The 17,213-nt window shown below is 41.1% G+C and overlaps 1 protein-coding gene across 1 annotated transcript in view; it reads right to left on the bottom strand.

Annotated features, from left to right (window-relative positions):
* ADAMTS5 (ADAM metallopeptidase with thrombospondin type 1 motif, 5) overlaps positions 1-17,213 on the bottom strand; it is a 50,671-nt gene that overhangs the window by 22,910 nt on the left and 10,548 nt on the right. Inside the window, exons 5-6 of the mRNA XM_010585333.1 lie at positions 16,878-17,213; positions 5,292-5,424 (exon numbers count right to left, since the gene is read on the bottom strand). The exon at positions 16,878-17,213 is cut by the window's right edge and continues 68 nt beyond it. Of these exons, the coding sequence (XP_010583635.1) occupies positions 5,292-5,424; positions 16,878-17,213 (469 nt within the window). The remainder of the gene's footprint in view (positions 1-5,291; positions 5,425-16,877) is intronic.

The raw sequence follows: 17,213 nt of genomic DNA, 5'->3' as shown, positions 1-17,213 counted from the left end.
TATGGACATCAAAAGCAAGACTACCGTTTAAATATCATACACACTGCTCTTGGTTTCAGTTTTTTCTGAAGAAGGGTCAGAATCATACAGTTTGCTATACAGGTTACACAGGTTAGACCTGGTAGACATGGCCCTCTTTCTACAGAGGTCTACAACTCAAATACAGGCTCAGGCTCTGAATAAATACTTTCAGTCCACTCAGAATTCAGCAAAATTGTATTTTGACGTATTTCAGTGAACCACCTGAGTAGGGACCCCAGGAGTGGTACCTTACTTCTAAAATGGCTTCTTTACATAAAATTATGCTCTCTAATAAAGCACTACACTTGGCTGACAGCCCATGTGATATTTTTGTCCTCAGTGGTGGCAGATGCCACTGAATGATGGCATGCTGAAAAAGATTCAGTATTAAACACGCTATTTTCTAGTTTTGTTTTCTGTACAGTTCCTTGATTTCAGGTGTTACACAGTATAGCTGTGGAAGAAGTTCTGATAACTTCACATAACCATAGAAAATGAGGCTGAGAGGAGACCTTGAAAAGCCATCTTGTGCATCCCTCTGCCCTAGGGTAGGATCAGCATCCCCTAAGCCACAGCTGTTTTAGCAAGCCAGGTCCTGCGAACCTCCAGTAATGGAGATTTCACAGCCTCCCCAAGCAATTCATTCCTGCCCTTAACTGTCCTTCTGGTTAGATGATCTTGGCTAATGCTTAAAGTAAATCTCCCTTGCTGCAATTTAAGGCCATCGCCCCTTGTGCTGTCCCAGGTGGACATGGAGAATGATTTATTACGTAAATTTTTGCAACGATATTTTAATATATTTGAAGACTGCTTTTATGCCCCACTTTGGCCTTCCCTTCTCTAAAGTCACATGTAAAAGATAAAAGAAAACTAATGAACAGAATTTTAATTAGTTCCATGTAGCAATTTTAAAGCTATATTCTAAAAATAAAATACTTGGAAAGAACATCAGTAAACCATATTACTCAGGAGGACAGAAAGAGTAATAGCATGCCAGCATGGCTGCATAACAGAGAACTAAGAACTTTGCAAAAGGTCAAATGAACATTACCACTGAGCAAAAAGGCAGCGTGTTCTCTGCACCTCCTCTTAAAAAAAAGTTCTTCAAGATTGATGGAAAGAATAAAGATACATATAATTTAAGTTATTAGACCCATGTAACTCTCACTGAACTAAACTGGAGCTTTGACTGCTTAAGACTGCAGGTAGGATGCTTTTGTATTTAAGGACTAGATCGAAACTCAAGAGACAAGTTTAATCCTTGGCTTTCCCTGAGACTTCCTTTGTGATTTGGGGAAATTACCTATTGATAAAACGAGTAGTACCTCCACTTATTTCCTCTTGATCTCTCCTCATTTTGTTTTTGTAGATGACAAACCCTTTAGGATGGTGGGCTGTCTGTACTGAAGCATGCGGGACTCCAGCATAGGAGGAGCCAAAGACAGCAGAAATTTCTGACCATGACTGCATCACAAAATGTAACACCAGGCTACTAACCAAGGAATTGTCATGTACTGGATGTATCCCATTGCAAGAGATGTTAAACGTAACCTCAAATTAATTGACTCTGCTGGTGATGTTGGATCATGCTTATCTTCATGGGATGCACAGGTTGGCTTATAATTCAACACTGTAAAAGCAACAAATCTCCAACCCAAAAGTACAGAGTATTAGAGTAAGAATCTAGTTATTTTTGTTTCCTGATGGTTATTTTAATAAAGATATATGGAGAAGCAATATGTTAGTGCTGACCTATGAAAAACATTAAATAAACGTTGAGATTATGAGCAATCATAGGTTCTTCAATGCTTTTCTCCAGATATCTCTGTGAAGCAGTGCATGAAGTAAGGAAACATCATTTTTTTACCAACAGTAGGCTGATAATAACAAAGACTTAAAGAATGTCCACATACTGTGCCTAAACTAGCTCAGATATCCCTGCAAAGCTATGGAGGCATAGCTGAAGGAGTTGCTTAAAGTCAAAAAAGACACCCGTATGCCACAACATGGAGCTGAACTGATGATTTCAGGCAAGAATCCAGCAGGCTATTTTTATGACAGCAAAGCTACTGCTATCCAAACTGATAGCAACATTTCCCTGCTAGAAAATAACCATATATGGATTTACCATTAGCTGCTGGATATCTTGACAGGCTATGATTTAAAAATAACATTTATGCTATTAGCACTGCTTCCCTTTATTCTGAGGAGAAACTGGATTATCACATTCAAATTTAAAAGGTTTCCTCCTGTTTTTTGTTGCTTTATCCTAATTTTCTGCATTTGACATTGGAGACAAATGATTCCTGATTTTCCTGCATACAAGTAGGACAAGATTCAGGTCCTACCTCATCAATCTTTACATACGGATCTCCACTTCTTATTGTCAGCTCATCAGTTGTACTAAGAATTTGGTTGCATCTATTTCTTTCTGTGCTCTCGTTTACAGCTCTTTGGAGATTTTGCCTGTTATTGCTGCTCATTCATACCCTCCCCCTCAAAAACCACTGGTCAAAATCCATCTATTTTATCTGAAAGAAATAAAATAAACATCTAAGACATAATGTAGTAGAAACCTGGCAACAGAAGTGGCAGGCTTTATTCTGTAGCAGGCTGCTTTTTAGCTTCCTATGCACATATCCAACCTGAGCCCCTGGGTCATGCATCGTCCTGTTTGGTTGAGCTGCAGTTCTATTTACTTTGGTTGCCTTCCAGAGAAAGAATCTGATCCTCAAAAATGCTCTTGGATCCTTCAGGGAGGAAACAAGAGCATTCAGATCCCCTTGGAAGTCAAAGTGAGGACACAGCCATTCTCCAGATCAAGTCCATGTTAATGATGCTGCATCTGCTACCCATGCACATGCAGCAGGGTTATTTTAAAAAACTGCAGATGGTGACTCTGATTCACTTAGTGGCTCACCTTGCTCTTCCTACTGACAGAAAGGAGCATCTTAGGCTTAGAGCCCTTAGCATCCCCTCTGTCTTGCAGGGCATCTCCTCTGTTGCCAGGTGAATTCCGCCAAATAACCAAGCCGCTGTAAAATTAAAGCTATACCCTACCCACAGGACAGGGGGAACTTTAAGACTTCTGAATTGTAGGAAGAGATCTGGTCTCCAAATAAAATAAAGCAAGGTTTTCCCCAAAGTGCTTAACTAAAGGGTACCCATGCCACACTTTTATTTTTCATCCTTTTTTGACCTTTAATTTAATGTAAGTACTCAAGCAATTTTAGCTGTGTTTTCTTCTCAACTTTTCCCACTTCAGGCCACACACACAAAGATCTTTCTGTGACTTGACACCCCTCCTTTCCTAAAATCTTATGGTGAGGAGAAAAAAAAGGGATGTTATTTTAAACAACCTCAAACTAGAGGTTTTTTTGTCCATTAGGGTACTTATTTATTCATTTCAATTCATGCCTTTTTTACATTGAAAATTATAGCTTTTACAGATTCCTGTAAACGTCTAGGTATGAAAGTGGCTCTTTTTCAAAAATGTGCTTCTAGATCACTAAAAATAATTCACTTTTGTTTACATTTTCTTTGTGTGGAATTTAAGGTAATAATATCTATATTTACTGTTCATCCCTATCTTTACTAGTCTATGTTCTTTCATTTTTAACCTATCTAAACATGTATTTATTGCTGATAAATGGTAGTCAAGACACATTACTTACCTCTTCACACACCAGACATATTAACACTGGCATCACAAGAAGCTCCCTCATCCAACCTCACCAATGCCCACTAACCTTCAGCAGTAAGCATCACTTCTGGATGCAAGAAGAGACAAACAGCCCCTCTGGCAGACTGGCCTTTGAGTGACAGGCTAAGTTTGCCAATCTATCTGCTTGTCCCATTTCTAGGTTCGTGATGGGTCATTAGCTTCACAGCATCCAAGTTTGATGCCACTAAATTCATCTGATGTAAAGTTGTATTTGATGTATTGCTGTACTTATCTCCAAATGCTCTGAATTAGTGATTTCAGAGGGCTTTTTCTTTTATAATTATATTCTTGTTTATTAAAATAAAACTTCTGTTTTGGGGACTCATTCTGCCACAACATTTTATGTTTCCATGCAACACGATTCCTCTCCAGCCACTACTGATTTCATTTATTTGTAGCACCATAAGAGCAGTAGGGTTAGGTTCACTAATCATTGAAGGGTCAGGTCACTGACATGCCAGCAGCTTTTTCACACTTGGTGACCTCTGGCTGCTGAGCCAGATGTATATATAAGGCACACAACTCTTGGGCTGTACCTGCTAGCTACTTGAAAATTGAACTACTGCAACGATACTCCCAAAGCAAACTTTACTTTGGTTTGGCATGAGATACAAGGCAATTCAGCAATTGGCTCTCTCTGAATGTTCCCCTTTCCTTGTTATTGCCTTCCAAGAATGTTAAGGAAAAAAAAAAAAGGCATGTTCTCCACTTTTAAATTGCTGTTCACTCACCAAAGTGAATAGCCCTCATACCAAATGTATTTCCAGTGAACACAGCTCACAAAACATTAGTAAATTAAAAACAATCAAGATCGCAGCAGTCTCTCTGAAGGAATATATCATGACAGACGTAATCTCCCAGAATACGGACTTTTTTCTGTCACTAATTCTACCTTAAATCCTTAAATCTTGAAAAGGGTACATGTAAGGGTCCTACATTAAATTGCTGTCCACTGAGGTGGAAACTGAAACACAGTTAGTGTTTTTTTGATCAAACCTTTATCACCTAAACACTATTTCACTTATTTCAGGATTCACATTAGTACAATATTTTACCATAAAGGTGGAATTTCCATATACTTAGAAAAAGATCAGAATTCTGTTTTTTTCCACAAAAGCCTTCCTCTGCAGGTAATACATTCTCCCAAGAAAAAGTTTTGTAAAAGTAGAGCATGCAAGTAGTTCAAAAAGGTGAGTTATTTTCCACTGTGTATGCACTAAATGCATATGAATTACAATAGATGGGCCAAATGCTTTCTCAGGAGGGACACATATTAACATCTTTGGACAGTAGCAGTAGCCTTTGAATTTTCACTTCAACTACTGCTTAGAAACGACATTGTCAGAAAGGAAACACCTACTGTGCGCCTTCACTTGCCTTCTGATCCCTTATTAGTTAACCCTGAAGTGCATATGTATACAGCCTTAATCCCCAAGTGAGTATCTGGACCAGGGGAAATCTGGAATTAATTGCGAAGTATTTTGGTTACTAATGCAGCTGTTACAAGTGTTTGATTTGGCAAGGGAACAGAAAAGGCACTGCATACCAATTTCGTGAGCCACTGTAAAAGCTGCATGGAGGCCGTCATCTTCAATCACTGCACAGCTGCGCTCAGGAGAGCATATGGTCCCAACGTCTGCCATTCCCAGAGTATCACATGAATGATGCCCACATAAATCCTGCCCAGGAAGGAAAGAAAAAAAAAATCATTAAAATAAATTTTTACACCCATAGGTAACAACAGGTTAAAGTCACCAGCCCTTTACAAACAGGAGAACCTGCATAAAAACATCAGTATAAGTTTCCATCTAAAGATGACAATGCAGTTTAAAAGCACAATGGCCCAATCCCACCCTGGTAAAGTCAGTGGGAGTATTTTCATTGACTTTAACAGGATTTGGATACATTCTGTAATTAATTATTTTTCAATTTGTATTTCTGCAATGCATAGAGGCTCAAACTTGCATTGAGTTAGGTACTCAAAACACATGCTGTAGAAGCATTTCTTCACTGACAACAAAAACAGAATACTGTCTTTATCTACAGGTGAACCAAGGCACAGAGAGAAAGCTTCAGATTCCTGATCAGTCCTTGAACCAGAGATCACCTTCCTTTTCCAAAGGCAAGTCTTATACTTGCTCTTAAAGAAATGAGATTGTTATATATTAAACCTCATGTCACATCTGTCAAGTAGTACAATGATTATTACCCAATATACCAAGTATTTAAGCAATTCTCAGAGGTTGCTTAAAAAGTCAGTGATATGACAGAGTGTAAAATCCCTTGATTCCTAGTCTTACTAGTGCAACAACTTGACCATGTTTCCTACTTGTAGATATGGGGTGTCTCCAAAAACCATGCAGGTATTGTCAGGTTTTTTCTTTCCATTCCAGAATGATAATGATAATGATGATAACGATGAAGGCAGCTTTGGTCAGACATAGTGTTTTAATCATCAGCAGTAACTTTTCAGTGCTTCTGCTGAAGTAGAGGGAAGAATACTAGTCTGAATGTGCATATATATGATCTTGTGGTTGAGAAGGAAAAGTAGGTACCATGCTATTTGGAACATTTCAACATTTCATTGTGGTTGAATGAAATCGTCATTTGCAAGGCATGACAGTATTATCAAATGTTATTATCAAAATGATCAAAGAGTACCTTTTCTCCTTTCATTTTCAAGACTTTTCTTCCCTTCAGATCCCCTTTTATAATGACTTTCTTTTATGAAGCCTTTCATGATTAATCCATCTGAATAACAGATATCCCATATGAAGCTTCAGGTCAACAATGTTCATTGATTATGATAGTTTCAAATTTAGGCAAACTTGAAAATGCACAGGATTCAAATCCCACTGAAGTCAAAGAAAAACACACGGAGTTCACAGATAATGTGACAGAGCATCTCTTTACAAAAAAAAGTGTATTTTTTTTTCCCCAAGATGAAATAAAGAAATTTTCAAGCTGAAATTACATAGCAATATTACATATATGGAGCAAGAATTTCGGGATCAGTTCTGGTTTCCAGGTGTCTGGGAACTCTTTTTGGTGAGCGCACTCTTGGTGCTACTTAATGTCAGGATTTAAATGCCACAGTACCAATGAACAAAACAGCCTCACAAGAAGAGAAGGAATAAAGTTCAGAAGTATTTTGATTCCCAGATTTTCACAGGTATAATCCATGGTTTAAGAAAAACTTCTGTTCTGTAGTAATGCAGATACTATGCAGACAATTTTCTCTCTAACCCCACTGGCTCCCACACTTGACATCCAATTAGTTCTCCTGACTTTGCTTCTGGCTCTGCATGGCTTACAGGAAGGTACAGAATAAGGATGCTCATTTTCATGTACTGTAAAAGAAATTAAATTTTTTTCCAGTTGCATTTAGGCAAATAAACTTTATATCATTTTCAGCATCTCTGGACCAATGTTGGAAGAGGCCCTAAGTGAGGTCATGTTATTATAACATCAAACAACATCTGGGGCAGATTCAACGAGGAAGATACAATCCTTAAACACCTATTACTTTTGCTTGGGTTCATATCCATTCAGCCCTTTATGTATCACTTCTGAATCTCACCCTTTCAGTCTAAGGGTACATTTTACATAAACTCTATATAAATGTAACTGTAAGTGGTTTACCTACAGCAGCATGAGTAAGAAAACTCAGAAAAAATGCATGCGCGTAGTACCAATAAAAATACCTTTTCTTGGTGATATAATCAGTCTAAATAAATGATCATAAGCTGTGTAGGAAGTAAGATACCTTTATACTAGTGCAATTTGAACTGAATCCACACGAGCAGTTGAAATTCTTACACAAGTACCAAAAAGCACATAAATCAGACAGAAAGCAGCTTACTGGAGGAGGTCTAAATTACTCTCAGGTTGACAGTGCCACTAGTAGTATGAAATGCATTAATTCAGGCCTTGTTGCTGCATGCAGATTCTGCGTCGTTTGGTCTTTTCTTGTATTTGGTTGTCATTATTACGTAGATACTTATATCAGTACTGCTCCCAGTGTGGGCACAATTATATCAGCACACAGATGTTTTATGCCAGTGCATGATTTATTTCCATTTGCATACAAGAGGAAGCTACGCCAGTGATATGGCTATGAAGCTATACCAGCGGACGCAACCAGACCTCACAATGATTCTCCAGACTTGATGACGCAAGCATAATTAAAAGAATACAATCTTCCTAAGCAGGCAACCTCATAAACTTCCTTAGAGTTACTTCTGATGGGATGCGTCGAGTATGGAAAATTACGACCGGGATGTTAACTGTAAGCAGCTCTTCTGACTCTTGGCTGGTTAGTAATCCCACCCTCAAAATTTTGAAAGCTATGCACGGGACTGCGTTACACAACCTTCATTAGACATCAAAAAAATAGCTACGTACATATGCAAGCACTAATGGACATAGCAATGTTTGGTTATCTTTCATACGTTACGTGTAACTGACATTGCACCACAGTGCACGCCTGGGTTTTCCTCAGAAATCCAGTCACTTCATCAAACCGCTGTTCCTCCACTTCCTTCCTTTCCCTGAGTATGACACATACCCACACATCTCAGCAGCCCACTAGTAACTTTCAAGGCAGTGCTCATTTGCATGACAGTTGTCTAGACAAAACAAAGCAGGCTTTATGCTTTCTTTATGAAATACCTTAACTTCGGGTCAGATAAAATGAATTTCTTGAAGGGCTGTATTACTTCAAGGTTGCTCCTAGGAAATCCCACAGCAGAAAACAGAAAATTGCTTTTCTGTAAAATTACCAAGCTCCTCCAACACCCCACGGACAGCTGGAAAACAGCTGTCCTCAGATGGTGTGGGACCAACAGTCCCTGTAAAGAAGAGAGGAGAGCGACCGCACTGTGGTCAGAAGGCGGTGGACAGTGATGCAGTAAAGCCCCATTCCCTACAGCCAGCTCCACGACCACATCCGCGCTGCCTCCCCAGTCTGCGCAAGGCGATGTGGGGAGCCCTGCAGCCACCTACCAAATCCCAGCTGGGCAGCGGTGGAGGAGGCTTGTAAAGGGTCTTGGAAACAAGGACAGGAAATATTTTCTGGCATTAGCTTCTTTGTATGAAGCTGTTATTGGGGAAGGATGTCTACAGGTTGCCTGTCTGCTGCTAGAGCAGGGCATGCGTTGGCTACGCTTTGAAGAGAGAGCATGTGCTGAGCCTTCTGGTTTTCCTTGCAGAGTTCAGTCCTCATGACTGCATGAGGATGCTTTTTTTAAGCTGCTGACATTGTCAATTCGGCAGATTACTTGAAGACTCAGCTCCATTATGTTCTCAACTCACAGTCTCATTTATTCTTTATTCTCTTGCCTCTGCATGATTTGAACTTTAATATATTTCTATTCATAGCATTACATAGTATATACTATATACATAATTGAAGCCTATCAAGTGGCATCTCTGAGACAAATATTCTGAAAAGTTTGCTATCAGGTCAACTCACCATTCCCTAGCTACATGGACCTTCCCAACAGCATGATTTTGAGTGACGTTACTGAAAATCATGCCTGTTTACACTTCCACTGATTTAAGTCTTTATGGCAAAATTTCTTTTGACTTAACCCTCCTGTAGCAGTACTGGCCATGGATTATTTGTTACCAGCATCAACAGCCATATTTTTAGGTTTCCTGGGCAGTCTTGGAAAGCAGTCTCAGACTTCTATGAAGTAGAGTTTCTGGGAATACATTAAAAGTTTTTATTTCCCTTGAAAATCATCTTTTTTTGTTAAAAAACAGGCCCTGATGGAATGATGCAATCTAAAAAATCTGCATGGGTCTCCTCAACTTTTCATACTCCCACTAAAGCACTAAGAAAGCGGGGACTCACATGATACTTAAAATCACTTTCCAGTGATTATTTCACTCTGGTGTGTGGCTTCTATTTAAAAAGTTAATAGCTTACTCAGATCTGTATACTCATGTAATTGCCTCCAAATAGCAATAGAAGCTTTGAAGACTAAGTGTTTCTTGATATTTCTAAAGAAGGAATGCAGAGTCTGGCCCTTGATCTGCATTACAGTAGTTTCAAAATAGAAGAATGAATAAGAAATTCATTTGCTACACAGGAGGCAATAGATGTTAAGCCTTTGGCTTTGGCAAAGGAATGACTTCGGAAAACTGAGCTGTACATCATAAGACTAGTAGTTAATTAGACAGCTTATTAAAGGCCAAGTTTTCTTGGCATTCATAAGTACATCAAGAGCAGCTGGCTGTTTGCCACGTATACGTGGCATTGTTGTGAATGAAGATAACTGTCGCGGCTCCCTGCTGGAGCAGTTAACTTATTTTACCTGAAATTCTTTGATTTGTGCAGTAGGCTTAAAAACAACAATAAACTGTTTAGTGAAACCTGATATTAGGCCAGACCCCGTGGACTGATTCCAAAACAGCATTTAAGCACCAGTACAGACAGTTTGGTGGAATGTAAGGGCAGAAGAACAAAATTGGCTCACACGTCCTCTGGTCTTTGAGTTACATACCCTTCACAGGGCTTGCAGTTTGTGACCTTATGGGCTCCAAAGTGCCACAGTTTTACAGTCCTAGGCAGCTTAGCACTTAGTTTATACTAAAGCTTGATTGGGGTTGAGATGCTTAATGTTTCTCCATCTTTGCCCCTAAGGGAAGCTAAGCCTACAGACGTTCTCAGATCACACGTACGAGAAACCAACAGGAATAGGCTTTCTATCAGGCTCAGCTGCACATCACCTTTTTAAAGTACAGCCAACAGCTTTTACATCTCTGTGTGTTTATTTGCTTGCTTTTCTGGTTTCTTTACAATGGCTCATCAGTTAAAGCCTTTGCCCAATAAGAAGGTGATCCTGCTTCAAATTCCTTTCAGGGACGAGGATACTTAGAAGCACGTTTCTCAGTAGAGTTCCCTACGGTCTATGCCAGACTATGGTCTACAATGAAGGTCTGCCCGTATCCTTGCACGCAGGCAGTTGTGGCTCCTCCTGTTGCAGCCCATTGCCAAAGGTTTCCCGAGCCCAGGCTGCAGTTAGTGCTTACGGCACTTGATGAAGAGACCTAATTCTTGGTCTCTATTCCTCAGCCTCTTCCGTATTTTACACTGAACAGTCCTTCAGTAAATTACAGAAACAGTCTTCTCTCCGTGCTTTGGGAACCCAGCCTGCCTTGCTCTAAGCGGTGTGCTCCAGTCAGTGGCTTCAGGTCACGACTTCTCTCCTTCTCACCATATGAATCTTAAATTACTTGCTAAACAGTGACATAGCTTTGGTCAGACGGGTGGAAAGTTTCCTTAACACCTGGAACAGCTTACAACATACCGGTTAAGGACCTCTCCTGGGAGGCGGGCGATACAGACCTAAAATCCCTCAAGCAGAGGAAGGAATTAAATATGACTTTCTGACTTCCTGCAGCAGCGTTCCCACTGCAGCCCTGTGAAGGGAAGGCAGGGTCAGGTGCGATTTGGGACCCACACATCCACCTTCCCGCACCCCACTCTGCAAAGTGGGTGAAAGTTTATTAATGTCACAGCAACTCCGAATGGCACATGTGGAGAAAAGTAAGGTTGACACAAACAGTGAGTATTATGGGTATCACCCCAGGAGCACATGATGTCTGGAAGTCAAAAAGAGCACAAGACATAAGACAAAAGACCACAAAAGGTATTAAAAATAAGGGCTAACTGGTGAACAAAGTAATTAGAGAATTGTCTACTTTACCCCTCAACCGATACTACGACACTTAAAAAGAGACTTTACAAGCCAAAACGGTGGAAGGCTGCCCTGGAGGAAGACTGCTGTGAAAAGTCCTCTTCCTGAGACACTGGTGGGTCTCGCTCATGGGGATGTCCAGGTTAGGGCACCAGGGAGAGGGCCTTGCCATTGCTCTGAAGCGAGGAAGGACCCCCATCAGACTCACTGGGTTACTGCTTTGTCCTCCCATGGCTGTAATTTGAGAGGAAAGACCAAAGACTGGTTATCTTTCTGGGAAAACAGGAGTGGTGATACCTGCCATACTGACCAAAACAAAAGTCACATATTTTACTCCAGTAGTTTAACTTAAAAATTGAGGTCATCTTCCTTTCAGGTTAATATGCTAAATTCAGGACTGAGTTTTGGGCATTTGAATCTCAAATGTACAGAGCTGTCTCTCTGAATTCTAGGTAAGGTGAAATGCAAGAAAACGCAATGCATGGGTGATGTCCTGTTGGCTTCAGAAACCACCTCCTCACCAGACTGGATATTTAGGCATGTTCTTATTCTCCCCTTATATGGTATGAGGACCATAGGAGCTCGTTATCCCAGGACACTCTGCAACAAACTATTAGAAACAGAGCCTAAACTGGATTAAGCTTTTATACTCTGAACGTACATATTAACAAAACTGCTTTCTTTCCTAAAGCACGTAAAAAAATGCAGCATTATGCAAACCAAAGGTTATTTAAAAATATTGAAAAAACGCACATAAAGCTTTTGAATTCTGCATGAGGAGGGGAAGGGCAAAGTTTCAGTCATGAAACTGGTGATAGGTGAACAAGGGAAAATGTTTGATTTAACTTGCCTAACCCATAGCTCCTCTGTGGGGAAACCACGCCATATCTGTAGATTAGCATGAATCACGCTACTTCTCCTGCACAAATTATGTCCCACTTTATTTTCCCCAGGGACATTATCTAAATGTATTAATTTGCAACAAAATTGGTGAAAACACTACAAAACTGGTAGACACATCACATTATAATTTCTTCAAAATAATAATAATAAACATTGGTGAAATATACTCTATTGACCATTGGTACAGTGACCTTTTTTACTAATATGGGATAATAATTGTGTGAGGATGGTAATACAGAAAAGAAAAAAAGAAGGAACTAAAGCCAAAGAAAGCATGTGCTCCATGCAATGACATTATCATCTATAGAGCTAAGATAATCCAAAGCTTGCTGTTAAATTTCAACTGCACTGTCAGATTGACAGTTAAACTAAATCACACACACAAGACCCATATAACTACTGTGTGGAAAAAGGCACGACAGTGGCCTTTGGCTCTAATATGAACTTTTTGTTAGAGCCAGGCATGATGGTACTATCATGGATGATGCTAACAAGCACTTAGGAAAAGTATTTTTTCTTTCTCTTGTTGCTTGTATCTACTGTGAGAAGCATCTGTTTTAATTTTCACATGATTCAGAGTTGGGGGGAAAGGAAAGGAAGAGAACTGGATTTTGTCCAAATGCATTCAATAGTTCACTTGAAATTTAACTAAGGGTCACTAATGAAACAGATTGGATGAATACTAGAGGGTAATTGCAGAGCAGGCTAGACCTCGGAAAAGAACAGCCTGAGTTCAAGTGCAGTTTGCAAGTCACGTCTGATATGTTTTTCTACTGTGACGAATAATCTGGCAAGTATTTTGTTGCACCCATGAAAACCTGAAGACTGAAGATAACCTGCTTCCAGCTTCCAAAAACTGTTCACAATAAAAAAGTCTGAAATTCTAAATTTGCTGTTGACTTCACTGCCGTTGAGAACCAAATGAGCTAACGTCCAAGAGAAGAGGGCTTTACAAGCTCTTCCTCCTTCCCACCATACAGCCACTTCTCTACTGCTGCATGGGGCAGAGGACTCACCTGGACACCAAATAATGGAATCCTTGCATCACCATACTCCACGAAGGATGCTCTGAGGATGCCTGCAGCCCAAAAATTTATAGCTGCTGTCAAGGACTCAACCACAAAGTAGTCAAACAGCAGGGGACCCATGTATTCTCTAAGGTTGTTAAGGCCAAACCGTCTTAATGAGAGCTTTCGTGGGATTTATTAGAAAATGATCACCTTTTGGTACTGACAAGTCAGACCTCTGTCAGGCTTGATACTGGCCATCATGGGTCAAAATGAGAGATTGAGACCACTGGGAAAATATACTTACTAGATGTTGGGAATTTAAATAATCACTGTGGAACCCAACTAAGGTTCTGCAATATTTAGTGGCAGATAATTTCTGTGTCACCAAAGGTTTTCACAATCTCCTACATAGGTGATAATAATGATCAGACACATTACTGTAGTTTTCCTTGCAGTTACAGAGTAAAAGTAGGGTTCAGTGCAGCTAATGGATAGTTACGTGGTCCTTGCCACCACTGATAAGCAATACAGAGCCTTAAAACAGCTTTAACACGCTGTCTGTATCACCCAAAACTGAACTCATGTTCATATTTATCTACTATTTACTGTGCTCTGCAGCATGATTGCTTTAAAGCCCTGATCAAATTAAATACAGATTATGACCGAAAGTGAGTGGATGTTTTAATCCAGAATCAGTAAATCTCCTTCTAAAAATCTTTTTGCATAGGAAGTACTTGCTAATATGAATGACGATGATGATCATAATTTGAACCGCCAGTACTAATTTTATAGTAAGGAAGAGCTGCCAGCACACTCTTAGTCCATCAGTGGTTAGTAATTTATCTTCAAACAAGTAATGACAACATTAGAGGAGGAAGCAATGGTGCTGAATTCTGATGGGATTCTTCCTTTATAAGGAACTCAAGTAAAGCTTGAGTTTTCAGAGAGCCTCTTTTGGTGTCAAAAATAACATCCAAGTAAATTTCGCTCCAGAACGAAGATAATTATTATATTAGAGACTTGTATGGCATCAGGCATGCATAATTTAGATTCTAACTACACATAAACAGTTACATACGGCTGAGGACATGCATTCAGCTGACAAATGATTTGCAAATATTATTCTGTTGACGCAGAGACACAAAGTTCAAGGTGGCCTCAGTTAGTAAACAAAGATGGAAAATGTACCTCACACATTTACCCCATGCCTAAAAAACAAGCCATTTAGAAGACATCTGGATGTTCAAAAATTAGCATGACGGTATTCAGAGCCCATCAAAACATGCAGCCATGGCTTGGCGTCTAGTAGCTAAGCAACGTACTTCATACATTCAAAACACAGTTGTAAAAGTTGGATCCTCCTGCCAATTGCTGCCACTCTCACTGAAAAGCTAAACTGGAAAAAATCTCTCTTTAGTTCAAAGTGGGGCTGTTTTCTCCAGGAAACATCTCTACTGCTTTTTCATCCTTTAACCCTTTTTGTGTTTACATTCCAAGAGGAGTAAATAGATTCATGTTGACATTTCAAGTGTAAGCATATAAAAATCGTGTGGACTGACACACAGTCCCTGCAAAGAACATCATGAACACATGTAGCAAGAAACTACAGTCTTGTTCCTATTCAGTCAAATACTGAAATGTAATGCCAAACAATGTGCGTGTGCACACAGCAAATCATTAAAGCAGATTAAGTTATACTGAACTGCACTGAGGAGCTAATCCCATAGTTAAACGTGTTGAAATGTAAACCAAGAAAACGGAACCCTGTGCTTTTTTCTTGCAAAGCATTTACATCCCTAAGTAACAGTGCAAGCAATATTTGCATCTTAAGAGTGGAAGGAAACCACAGGAACTGTGACATTTTGTTTAGTTTAGGTACTACCTACATCCAAAAGAAGTAACACTATGCATGGAAGATGCACTGCTCAGGAGTCTTTGGAAGTTGATTACTGATTAGCAGCAGCACACTCTTATTCTGGCAGGAGGTCATCCATGCAAAGAATTACAGATAAGAATCTGTGAAGCAAGTGCACTTTAAATTCACATCCTATCTCAATCCAAATTAACTTAATAATTGATGTTAAGATTCACAGTCTGCCACCCTAAGAGTTTCTGAATTGTAATAAATCCCAGGGAAATACATGGGAATACTGGCAGAGAAAAAAACATTCTTTAGTGAAAAGTGATGGATTCTGGCCCAGGCTTAATTAATAAGCCATTAGAAAGGATGTTTATAGCAAAAAGCAAGAGCATTCTGACCCAGCCTAGGTAACCTGCTTTCATTCAGATTATACTGATAAAAAAATGAAAGCTTGCAAATTGGACCGATGGGCTTTAAACTGCAAAAAAAGGCTCCTGCTGTACAAGTGATGCCTGACTGACATAAAACCTAATGTTTCAACTATTTACAGCTATAAAAGCAAGCCAGGCGCTTTTTTCCCCCCTTCTGGAGCAACTCCTTCCACAAACCATCCAAAGCATCCTTTTTGGCAGGCTCCTATGATGTAGAAAAGCAGGAGAACTCAAATGAACGGAAAGTCATGCAGTTATTTTTTTCGTACTTGGGGAAGGGAAAAAAAGAAAACACCAAACCCAAGCCGCTGAAGGGATATTCTTACAGAACTTCATTGCATAAACTCGGCCACATGTCTACTACAGCAATGTCCCTTAATGACCTCTGGCAATGCAACTAATTAACAACCAGGCAAGGAGCAAGGCACAGCTCTGCATTGGTAATACCGTCTGGATCTGACCCACAGTTGATGAGGACACTCATTTTTCACTTGGGGGACGAGAAAGAGACTGCATCCCCTTACCACCAGCCCAACTCACTCAACATTTGCAGCTCTGTTTACCTGCGGTTTGCATTTACGTCCTACCCTTGAACCACAAGCGCTGCTGGCTTCCAGTGTGGTGGAGCTATTCTTGCTGGAAATAGCATCTCAACGCACTCCACAAGGAAGTCGCGTGTACTTTTAAGGTGTTCTCCACCATTTTCACTAGCAGGTTTGTTTGGGGACTAATTTAGGCTGGGAAGTGCTATCAGCCCTTTTTTGCCTGAACCACCTCCCCAGAAAGAGAGGGGCTGTGCGTGAAACATCTCACTGGGAAAGATGGAACAGCGTCATCTCTCAAGCAGAGCTAAGTTAGGCGGCCCCAGCTGAGTCCCCCGATCAGGCGAATTACCACCTCTCCACCCTGGCAGGGGTCCCAGCGCTGTACTGGCACGAATGAGTGTGTCCCCACCGTGGGGATGACCTCGCAGGGGAGGGGGCACACGCAAACGGGTTTTCAACCCCTCTTCCATCCCCGGCAGCTGCGCACGTGCGTGCCAGTCCCGGAGACGCAGCGCAGCCCGACGGGAAGGCCGAAGACGTGAGCGGGGAGGCAACCGCCAGGCAAAGCGGGGCAACGTGGCTGGAGGGCCGCGGGGCTGGCCTCGCCGCAGCCCAGCCACCCCACCACGCATCGTTCGAGGGACACGAAGTCGCCGTCGGTCGGGGTGATGCCTACCTCGCGGGTGAAGAGGATGGCGGCGTCGTAGTGCTCGTCGTGGTCGTCGTCGAGGCGGTTGTGCTGGTGCTGCCACTTGCAGAAGTTCTTGAGGGTGGTGGCGGCGTTCCTGTTGACCTCCAGCCCCTTCTCCTTCTCCCCCAGGGCCACCACCTTCACCACGGCCAGCCGCACGTGGTTCTCCAGGCTGGCGTGGGCGTAGAGCCGGGAGGCGATGGAGGCCAAGGTGAGCAGGTAGTGCTGCAGCCCCTTCCCGTACTTGCGGACCATGGAGGCGTCGGCCACCAGCAGCAGCTCCACCTGCCGGGCCCGGGAGACGGAGCGACGCCGCCGCCG

The sequence above is a fragment of the Haliaeetus leucocephalus genome, unplaced genomic scaffold (assembly GCF_000737465.1).
Source record: "Haliaeetus leucocephalus isolate CR32 unplaced genomic scaffold, Haliaeetus_leucocephalus-4.0 Scaffold93, whole genome shotgun sequence".
In the NCBI taxonomy this organism is placed as follows: Eukaryota; Metazoa; Chordata; class Aves; order Accipitriformes; family Accipitridae; genus Haliaeetus; species Haliaeetus leucocephalus.
The sequence above is the reverse complement of the archived record's forward strand: the minus strand, read 5'-3'. Positions and strand labels throughout refer to the sequence as shown.